The 12055-nt window shown below is 39.5% G+C and overlaps 1 protein-coding gene across 1 annotated transcript in view; it reads right to left on the reverse strand.

Moving 5' to 3' along the window:
* The window catches only part of DNAH5 (dynein axonemal heavy chain 5), a 213876-nt gene that overhangs the window by 87982 nt on the left and 113839 nt on the right, over positions 1-12055 (reverse strand). The window contains exons 51-52 of the mRNA XM_034998796.1: positions 10929-11127; positions 2148-2320 (exon numbers count right to left, since the gene is read on the reverse strand). Of these exons, the coding sequence (XP_034854687.1) occupies positions 2148-2320; positions 10929-11127 (372 nt within the window). The remainder of the gene's footprint in view (positions 1-2147; positions 2321-10928; positions 11128-12055) is intronic.

The following is a 12055-nucleotide window of genomic DNA, read 5'->3' on the forward strand; positions in this document are numbered from 1 at the left end:
TTCCACATGAGGCAACATTTGCTGGGAAGGCATAGGGGTGAAGTGCTCTGGAAGCAGGGTATGTTTCATCGTGGGTAGCTGATTTTTCTGGATTACATGCCAAGCAGAGCACAAGTCACAGGCTAGAGTGTTATGCAGGGGTTAGACCATGAGAAATCACACACACCATGGTCTGATTCTTTACCAAAGAGGCAAAAGAACTATCACAGAGATACTCTCTGTGTTTTGAAAGAAAATCTTTATCTTAATGGAGAAGGGAATCAAGAAATACGTCTGGTCTCATATCACAACTTGTTTTGCTGCAGTTTTCATCTTAATTTCATCTTAATTCTGTCTCTTGACTTTTATCATGTCTTATGACTAAGTCACACATTTCAAGGTTCACATCCACACAACACAGTTTGGATGTACTGTCCCCAGGAAGCAAGAGAGTAGAAGAGAAGGTCTGCCTAGGATATCTTATACCCTAGCTTATATCTTATATCTTAGCTCAAAAACTCCAGTCACGAATTCTTCAGCCCATTCCAAAGCAGACACAAGAGGCTGAGAGGGAAATTGAGGGAAAATAGTCAAAGACCCTATGCTAAGTCACACGACCCTCAAATGTCAAGTCCCCACATTGTGAAGAAATGGTCATCGTTCATCGTCTGTGCATGAAACATAGAAATGAGAGAGTTCTAGAAAACTAGCTCAAACATAAGACTAACACAAATAGTCTCATCTTCAATCTGAGCCATTAGGAAATCCTAGGCATATCAGATTTTGTCTCCAAAAGACATTAGTTATAAAGTTGCCTTTGGTATTATTTATTTTCTTTCATTCTTCTTCTTTTTAATCAGTAAGTATGACAGAATTGCTGTCATTATTTATATTTGGAAGGACATTTTTGCTCACAATTCAGTACAGATGTCTCAGACTCTGAGAATTCAGAATGTCCAAGCTATATGCCCTCATGTAGGGGGACACTCAACCTAAAATGGCCACTCTGTCTTCCTCCTCCTCCCTGACATACTCCAGCCTTCCCCACCCTCTTCTACTTTCAAAGGGAGGGTCAACTAGATGAACTCTAGATTCAGTAATTATCAGAGGTGACAATTTATAATTATGAGATTTTTCCTTATGGTTTAACCTAAGTAATGGAATACAGCCTCGAGCTATCCTCTTTCTAACTAAAAGGATGTAGTCTGAAAAAGTAACTGACATCAACAGAGTGAGAATATCAACAACATATTTAAAATGGCATTATCTTCCACCACAGAGAAATTAGATCACATAAGTTATCGAATAAATAATATATTTTACTTCCAATCTTTGAGAGTCAACTCTCCTATGAATAGATACTGGAATGACGCCTGTGACAAAGTAGAAAGGAAAATGTACTTTCCTGGTGGATTTAATTCTAAGAGAATTTTCATCCAGCTCAAAATCAATTGTTTATGCATTCTTTTTTAATTATCATTTCTAACTGTGGTGAAATATATATAACATAAAATTTACCATCTTAACTATTAAGCACATAGTTCAATGGCATTAAGTACATTTATATTTTTGTGCGACCAACAATTATCTCCAAAACTCTTTTCATCTTGCAAAAATGAAACTCTGTACCATTAAACACTCTGCATTCTCCCTACCCCCAAGCCCCTGGCAATCACTATTCTACTTGCTGTCTCTATGATTTTGACTATACTAAGTACCTCCAATAAGTGGAATCATAACAGTATTTATCCTTTTGTGACTGGTTTCTTTCACTGAGCATAGTGTCTTCAAAGTTTATGCACTATTTTTTACTGCTCTTTTTTGCATAATGCAAAAAAATAAGCAAACTTTTTGCCTGTGCTTTGAACTCAGATGTCAACCACATTCATTCTATGTGGTGAAAACACTGAGCTGGAAGCCAATAGCAACACTGAATAAAATTATATCACACATTTGAAGTATCCATGCTCTGATATTTCAGCTGATTTTCAGCCTATAGGTGTGACATGTTGCATTCAGTTTAGAAATTAAATTGGAATATGGCATTGAGTTTATTTTCAAACTGAATATTCTTCCAGGAGATGAAAATGAAAGAGGAGGGAAAAAATTCTAGTGTGAAGCCAAGCGTCCATCACTCTGGGGAGGTGTCACAGGGTATGGCCACTGACCTTGACTAAGTGAACCATGGAGTCCTCGAAGAACACCAAATCCATGCCAGTGCCACGGATGCTCTCATTATACAGCTGCAGGAACATATTCAAGCGCTCCTTTAGGTGATCAAAAGATTCAATTGGCTCATAAATTTTGGGCATTTCAGCATCAGCCTCCTCAGGTGCTTCACCTGGTATTAGGGAAAAAGAATTTGTTTTCTTCATATCACCGGGCTTTACTAGTTCCTTCAACCTAAGTTAATACACTCATAGCTCGACAATTTCACACTCAATAATACCGATTTTCATCCAAACGCCATATTATATATTTTTAAAAAGAAAAGAAAGCAATAGATCAGGGGAAAGATGGCAGAGGAGTAGGGGACCCTATTTCAACGGGTCCCCGGAATTGAGCTGGATATCTACCAGACCACTCTGAGCACCCACAAAACCAGCCTGAGATGTAAGAAGATCTGGATCTCTACAAACAGAATATCGCAGGTGGTTGGTTTTGAGGTACGAAGCAGGGAGCCGTGATTCCGTGGGCAGATATGAGGATAATCGGCAGCGGGAGGGTGCCTGGCCGTGGGGATCCCACACCGCCTGTGAGCGACAGCCTCGCACTCTGGGGATGGGGCACAGACTCGCAGACCAGTAGCAGCAGGGAAAGGACTCCATGGCAGCACCCGGGGTGGAAACCCGGAGCGGTGGGGTCGCGCCTGCAAACTGCAGCCCCCAGGACGGAAACCCCGAGCGGCGGGGTCGCAAGTGCACAAACTGGGAGCAGCTGGCGGTTTTAGAAGCACAAAGGGCAGAGACGTGCCTGACCTGGAGGCAGGACTGGGAGCGCTGCGGAGGGGCGCACAACCCAGGCCGCTGCAGTCTATAGCAGCACGGACAGAAACGGAGACGGTGTGGCCTGGAGAGCTCACTGAAGAACAGACTGAGGTCTCTCTGCTCTGAGGCAGAGGGTTGGAAACGGTCTCTTCTGCTCTGACTTGTGAAAGAGATGCGGAAAGCCGCCAGGGAAAGCCACCAGAGAACAAAAGCCCCAAAAACTGATTCCCGCTGAGCCCATCCCCCACCAGAGGGGCGCAGGGCAACTCCGCCCAAACAGGGTTGCCTGAGTAACAGTGCGGCAGGTCCCTCCCGCTGAGTAACAGCATGGCAGGCTGGGAAAACAAGAGGCCAGCAACCCTAAGGTCCCAAGAAAACAGGTGCATCTTGCTTGCGTTCTGGTCAATAATTTGGACTCTATACATTCCCTCAAACACCCATCAACAGAATGACTAGGAGGAGGAGCTCCCAAAATAGAAAAGACTCAGAGGTTATGACTTATGCTGCAGATTTACAAATGGATGCAGATATAACCAAAATGTCGGAGATGGAATTCAGGCTAGCAATTGTGAAGACAATGGCTAGAATGGAGAAATCAATTAATGGCAACATAGAGTCTCTAAGGGCAGAAATAAAAGGTGAATTGGCAGAACTTAAAAATGCGATCAATGAGATCCAATCCAATCTAGATAATCTAACAGCTAGGGTAACTGAGGCAGAAAAGCAAATAAGCGACCTGGAAGACAATATAACAGATAAAAAGGGAAAAAAGGCCAGGGAAAAACAACTCAGAATCCATGAAAATAGAATCAGAGAAATAAGTGACACCATGAAGCGTTCCAATGTCACAATAATTGGAATCCCGGAGGGAGTGGAGAGAGAGAGAGGGCTAGAAGATCTATTTGAGCAAATCGTAGCTGAGAAGTTCCCTAATCTGGGGAATGAAACAAACATTCAAGTCCTAGAGGCAGAGAGGACCCCTCCTAAGATCAAGGAAAACAGGCCAACACCCCGGCATGTAATAGTAAAACTTGCAAATCTTAGAACCAAGGAAACCATCTTAAGGGCAGTTAGGGGGAAGAGATCCCTTATGTACAGAGGGAGGAACATCAGAATAACGTCAGACCTATCCACAGAGACCTGGCAAGCCAGAAAGGCCTGGCAAGACATATTCAGGGTACTAAATGAGAAGAACATGTAGCCAAGAATGCTTTATCTGGCAAGGCTTTCATTTAGAATGGAAGGAGACATGCAGAGCTTCCACGACCCACAGAAACTTAAAGAATATGTGACCACTAAGCCGGCCCTGCAAGAAATATTAAGGGGGTTCTATAAAAAGAGAAAGACCCCAAGAGTCATATACAACAGAAATTTACAGGGACAATCTATAAAAACAATGTCTTCACAGGCAACATGATGACAATTAATTCATATCTTTCAATAATCACTCTCAACGTGAATGGCCTAAACGCTCCCATAAAACGGCACAGGGTTGCAGATTGGATAAAAAGACAGGACCCATCCATATGCTGTCTACAAGAGACTCATTTTGAACCTGGATACATCCAGACTGGAAGTGAAGGGATGGAGATCCATCTTCCATGCCAAAGGACCTCAAAAGAAAGCTGGGGTAGCAATTCTTATATCAGACAAATTAGATTTTAAACTAAAGTCTGTCATAAGAGACACAGAAGGACACTATATCATTCTTAAAGGGTCTATCCAACAACAAGATCTAACAATTGTAAATATCTATGCCCCCAACATGGGAGCAGCCATCTATATAAGCCAACTGTTAACCAAAATAAAGAGTCATATTGATAACAATACGTTAATTGTAGGAGACCTCAATACTCCACTCTCAGCAATGGACAGATCGTCTAAGCAGAAAATCAACAAGGAAACAAGAGCTTTGAATGATACATTGGACCAGATGGACCTCATAGATATTTACAGAACATTCCACCCTAAAACAACAGAATACTCATTCTTCTCGAGCGCACATGGAACTTTCTCCAGAATAGACCATATACTGGGTCACAAATCAGGTCTTAACCGATACCAAAAGATTGAGATTATTCCCTGCATATTCTCAGACTACAATGCTCTAAAACCGGAACTCAATCATAAGAAAAAATTTGGCAGAAATTCAAACACTTGGAAGCTAAAGACCACTCTGCTCAAGAATGTTTGGGTCAACCAAGAAATCAAAGAAGAACTTAAACAATTCATGGAAATCAATGAGAATGAAAACACATCGGTCCAAAACCTATGGGATACTGCAAAGGTGGTCCTAAGGGGGAAATACATAGCCATCCAAGCCTCACTCAAAAAAATAGAAAAATCCCAAATTCACCAACTAACTCTACACCTTAAAGAACTAGAGAAAAAGCAACAAACGATGCCTAAGCCACGCATTAGAATAGAAATAATTAAAATTAGAGCAGAAATCAATGAATTAGAAACCAGAAACACAGTAGATCAGATCAACAAAACTAGAAGTTGGTTCTTTGAAAGAATTAATAAGATCAATAAACCACTGACCAGACTTATCCAAAAGAAAAGAGAAGGACCGAAATTAATATAATTATGAATGAAAGGGGAGAGATCATGACCAACACCAAGGAAATAGAAACAATTATTAGAAATTATTATCAACAACTATATGCCAATAAACTGAGCAATCTGGATGAAATGGAGGCCTTCCTGGAAACCTATAAGCTGCCAAGACTGAAACAGGAAGAAATTGACAACCTGAGTAGGCCAATAACCAGTAACGAGATTGAAGCAGTGATCAAAAACCTCCCAAAAAACAAGAGTCCAGGGCCTGATGGATTCTCTGGGGAATTCTACCAAACATTCAAAGAAGAAATAATACCTATTCTACTGAAGCTGTTTCAAAAAATAGAAACAGAAGGAAAACTTCCAAACTCATTCTATGAGGCCAGCATTACCTTAATCCCCAAACCAGGCAAAGACCCCATCAAAAAAGAGAATTTCAGACTGATATCCCTGATGAATATGGATTCCAAAATCCTCAACAAAATCCTAGCTAATAGGATCCAACAATACATTAAAAGGATCATCCACCACGACCAAGTGGGATTTATTCCCAGGATGCAAGGGTGGTTCAACATTTGCAAATCAATCAATGTGGTAGAACACATTAATAAGAGGAGGGAGAAGAACCATATGGTCCCTTCAATTGATGCAGAAAAAGCTTTGACAAAATACAACATCCTTTCCTGATTAAAACTCTTCAGAGTATAGGGATAGAGGGAACATTCCTCAAGTTCATAAAATCCATCTATGAAAAACCCACAGCGAATATCATCCTCAATGGGGAAAAGCTGAGAGCCTTTCCCTTAAGATCAGGAACACGTCAAGGATGCCCACTCTCTGGGGCGCCTGGGTGGCTCAGTTGGTTAAGCGACTGCCTTCAGCTCAGGTCATGATCCTGGAGTCCCGGGATCGAGTCCCACATCGGGCTCCCTGCTCGGCAGGGAGTCTGCTTCTCCCTCTGACCCTCCTCCCTCTCATGCTCTCTGTCTCTCATTCTCTCTCTCTCAAATAAATAAATAAAATGTTTAAAAAATAAAAATTTAAAAAAAAGGATGCCCACTCTCGCCACTATTGTTCAACATAGTACTGGAAGTCCTAGCAACAGCAATCAGACAACAAAAAGAAATAAAAGGTATTCAAATGGGCAAAGAAGAAGTCAAACTCTCTCTTTTCGCAGACGACATGATACCTTATGTGGAAAACCCAAAAGACTCCACCCCCAAATTACTAGAACTCATCCAGCAATTCAGTAATGTGGCAGGATACAAAATCAATGCACAGAAATCCGTTGCTTTCTTATACACTAACAATGCAACTGTAGAAAGAGAAATTAGAGAAACGATTCCATTTACAATAGCACCAAAAACCGTAAGATACCTCGGAATAAACCTAACCAAAGAGGTAAAGGATCCATACTCTAGGAACTACAAAACACTCATGAAAGAAATTGAAGAAGACACAAAAAGATGGAAAAACATTCCATGCTCATGCATCGGAAGAATAAACATTGTTAAAATGTCTATGCTACCCAGAGCAATCTATACTTTCAATGCCATCCAGATCAAAATTCCAATCACATTTTTCAAAGTGCTGGAACAAACAATCCTAAAATTTGTATGGAATCAGAAAAGACCCTGAATTGCCAAGGAAATGTTGAAAAAGAAAAACAAATCTGGGGGCATCACGTTGCCCGATTTCAAGCTATATTACAAAGCTGCGATCACCAAGACAGCATGGGACTGGCACAAAAACAGACATACAGACCAATGGAACAGAATAGAGAACCCAGATATGGACCCTCAACTCTATGGTCAAATAATCTTTGACAAAGCAGGAAAAAACATGCAATGGAAAAAAGACAGTCTCTTCAATAAATGGTGCTGGGAAAATTGGACAGCCACATGCAGAAGAATGAAACTCGACCATTCTCTAACACCATTCACAAAGATAAACTCAAAGTGGATGAAAGACCTCAATGTGAGACAGGAATCCATCAAAATCCTAGAGGAGAACATAGGCAGTAACTTCTTTGACATCGGCCACAGCAACTTCTTTCAAGATACATCTCCAAAAGCTAGTGAAACAAAAGCAAAAATGAACTTTTGGGACTTCATCAAGATAAAAAGCTTCTGCACAGCAAAGGACACAGTCAACAAAACAAAGAGGCAACCCACAGAATGGGAGAAGATATTTGCAAATGACACTACAGATAAAGGGCTGGTATCCAAAATCTATAAAGAACTTCTCAAACTCAACACCCAAAAAACAAATAATCAAGTCAAAAAGTGGGCAGAAGAGATGAACAGACACTTCTCTGAAGAAGACATGCAAATGGCTAACAGACACATGAAAAAATGTTCATCATCATTAGCCATCAGGGAAATCCAAATCAAAACCACATTGACATGCCACCTTACACCAGTTAGACTGGCAAAAATGGACAGGGAAAGAAACAACAAATGTTGGAGAGGTTGTGGAGAAAGGGGAACCCTCTTACACTGTTGGTGGGAATGCAAGTTGGTACAGCCACTTTGGAAAACAGTGTGGAGGTGCCTCAAAAAGTTAAAAATAGAGCTACCCTATGACCCAGCAATTGCACTCCTGGGTATTTACCCCAAAGACACAGATGTAATGAAAAGAAGGGCCATATGCACCCCAATGTTCATAGCAGCAATGTCCGCAATAGCCAAACTGTGGAAAGAGCCGAGATGCCCTTCAACAGATGAATGGATAAAGAAGATGTGGTCCATATATACAATGGAATATTACTCAGCCATCAGAAAGGATGAATACCCAACTTTTACATCAACATGGATGGGACTGGAGGAGATTATGCTAAGTGAAATAAGTCAAGCAGAGAAAGTCAATTATCATATGGTTTCACTTATTTGTGGAACATAAGGAATAACATGGAGGACATTAGGAGAAGGAAGGGAAAAATGGGGGTGCAGAATTGGAGGGAGAGATGAACCATGAGAGACTATGGACTCTGAGAAACAAACAGGGTTTTAGAGGGGGGGGATTGGCTAGCCTGGTGATGGGTATTAAGGAGGGCACGTACTGCATGGAGCACTGGGTGTTATACGAAAACAATGGATCGTGGATCACCATATCAAAAACCAATGATGTATTGTATGGTGACTAACATAACATAATAAAATTTAAAAAAAAAGAAAAGCAGGGGTGCCTGGGTGGCTCCATTGGTTGAGTGTTTGACTCTTGATTTCAGCTCAGGTCATGATCTCAGGGTCCTAGGATGGAGCCCCCATGGGCTACATGCTCAGCGGGGAGTCTGCTTGAGATTCTCTCTCTCCCTCTGCCTCTCCCCCCACTCGCAGGCACTCCCTCTCTCTCACTGTCTCTCTCTTAAGTAAATAAATAAATCTTTAAAAGAAAAAAAAAAAGTAAGCAAACAATAGTAAAAGCATTGGAATTCTTGTGATCCTACCTAGTCTTAGTTCTTTCCTGTCTAGAAAGGGCCTATTTCAAATAATGTCATATATATTGAATTTAACCCAAATCCATAACCGAGTATTGGCATTTCAAGGAATCTTCCAGGGGTATTCGCTTAATGGTCAAAATGAAGGTCAAAAAAGTAGGGATTTAATGTCAGAATCAGTTAGAGAGGTCAAGACTTAAAAGGTTTTTTAATAAGAAAAAAAGGAAAAGGTCATTGCATTTGTTCAGGAAATTCCTATGAATCAGGAATTTCAAGTTAGTAGTGAAGACAGAAGTGAATTTGGGGGAATGGAGGTAGAGGGTAGAATAATGATTTCCTAAATAAATGAATTATGTCACTGAGAAAAGATGTACTAAAATCAATATACTTTTTTAAAAAATTAGAAACACATAATGTACCAGTGTAACACTTTTCCATCTTTGAATATAAAGCATAATGCTAAAAGAAAGCTAAATTGGGCATATATTAGTTCTCCATCAGTTAACATCAGTAACAGGAAAAAAAGTGACACATGAGTTGAATATGCCAATAACAACTTAGAAATTCACTGGGTACTAGAAGAGTGAGTGGCTCTTCCAAATCTAACAGTACATAATTATTTTCAATTGACCCTGTCCTAATATAATAGCATATTAACCTTTTTATGACAAAGCAAGAAAACTGATGTAACATAATCATGAAGACTGGCTTATTTGCAAAGCTCTCACTAATTGAATTTCAATAGTCCCTTCAGTGTTTCATAAATGTTCAACTCAAGCTTTGAGAAACAAAGGGCTTTGAAGTCAAAAAAGGTTAGCTGTTGCCTCCAACATGACCACCCCCCAAAAACGCAATTGTGCTTTGCTCCTCGAAAACCATCATTCAATAATTTAGCCTTCTGAATTAAAAGAAACAAAATACATAAATTCTAATTATTTATCCTTCTGAATTAGAGAAAATGAGATACATAAATTCTAATTTTAAATGCTCTTACACTTACAGGATTTTTGTATGTGTGTGACCTCATTTAAAATAAAATGTGTCAGCTTCTTTCTGTGGAAGGATCCCTCCAACTGCATAGCCAGCAGTAAACCTCCTTTTGGAACTGTCGCTTGGAAACTTTTGATAGATCAAATACATCCTTATCAAATCTAGAAAGGTGCTGCATGGTCATTTTCAACCATTTAGAAGATATAAATAGCATGAATTTAAGTATGCCTTTTTAAATATGGAAATTAATTTAAAATTTACCCTCAGTATTAAAAGAGGTAATTAAATGAAAGAAAATATTCTACTTAAGCTCAGTTATTTCTGAGGGAAAGAAGTAACTGGAGCACTATTTTTTTCATAAGAAGAAAAGTAATATACATCTCCATTTTTTATAGAACCATAACCACGAAAGCTTATATGCACGTCGCCCATCTCTTCCCAATTATAGGCAATGGTCTTCTCAGATATCTGAGGTTTATCTATTTTTAACAATCAGGATGACCTGAATAATAATTATCATTATTTTTGCTACCTTTCATTTGGCAGACTGCCAAGCCACCATACAGCTAACATTTCATTTATTCCCCACAGTGCCCCATGGTACATATATTAATATTTCCATTTTCATAAATGAGGAGAATGAGGTTCAAGAAAACTCACAGACTCGCCCAGTTACTATGTGGTAGATCCCTTCCTCAAACCTACCTCTGTGTGACAGCTATAAGTCCTGGGCACTTTCTTCTACCCTGTCTTGCCTCCCAAATCTACCTTAATGTGCGAGACTAATATGCATAAAAATGGCTCATCTCTGAATTCCAGGAGTATCCACTTGGTCTATATTTACTGAGCACCTACAATGTCTCCGGCTTGTTTCAGTGAAGCTTACTAGACAGAAATCCAACATCCCTCAACTGAACATTCTGTCTTCAGGTACCCCTTTGGGGAATTTCTAATTCCGCTCAATAGTTTACCTGTAGCTTCAGGTGCGTCCCTCAAGAAGTCCACAAAATAAGCATCAGTTCCACAATCCACCAAGAGTTTTTTCTCTTCACCAAACTCCTTCTCCACCAAACCTACTAAAGCCTTATCAAACCAGGTCACATCAGTGGACACCGTGAAACGATCAGCTATAACACGTTTACACTCATGCTTCCACAGCCGTAACAGTTCCTGTCGAAAGTATAATTAAAATATGTTACTCGTTTCTATTTGCCACAGTTGGGAATCAAGTTGACAGAATTACAGAGCACCATCCTTCCTGATCCAGGATGCTACATTTTAAAAACTTGAGGTTAAAACATACTTAACTTCATTTCAAATTGGTCTCATTCAAGTATATCAAATAGAGAGTAGTGTCTATTCATTTTCAGTCTTTAAATTAAAATGAAAATATCCCTAGACAAACTACTAAAACCACTCTGAATAACCAACAAGGTAATATTTTATGTAAAAGTCTTAAGTCTGTGATAAATTAGTATGTTTGGATAAGACACCTGCATTCATGTGGCCAGAGCGTAATATAAAATGTAGGATATAAATAGTTCTCATGTATACAATGGAGATATTACAAAGGTATATCTACTTAACACAATGTGAAGGAAATTTGTAGCAAAAATCTGGATTATCTGAACAAAGCAATCTACCTAGTCTACATAATCCAAGGTGCAAAGTTAGCTGGAAGTTGAGGAAGTTAACTGCTCTAGACACCTGTTTGTATAGCAAGTTCATTTGATTTGAAAGACTGATGGAAATTTCTTAACTTGCTAGAATTTTGCTGGTTAGGAGGTTTTTAAGCCATTCGATTACTAATGATAAAATGCTATTTGTTTACAAAAATATAAAAGGAACTTAGTAATATATATTCAACGATTGCTGGAACTATTTATGGAGATTTAAAGTAAGCATCAAAAAATGGCTACTCAAAAAAATAATATTGGGGACATGCATTCTGCATTACCATTAATTTGTCAATAAATCTGAGGGGAAAAAAATCAAGATAAAATGTTCCCTGCTGCTTAAAATGACTCTCTGTTCTCTGTAACAAGGACAGTGAGTTTTCCCCGAAATGTCTTGTCTTGGAGTCAGCCAGCGTCATTAC

The sequence above is a fragment of the Mirounga leonina genome, unplaced genomic scaffold (assembly GCF_011800145.1).
Source record: "Mirounga leonina isolate KUSES-001 unplaced genomic scaffold, KU_Mleo_1.0 Mir_95, whole genome shotgun sequence".
In the NCBI taxonomy this organism is placed as follows: Eukaryota; Metazoa; Chordata; class Mammalia; order Carnivora; family Phocidae; genus Mirounga; species Mirounga leonina.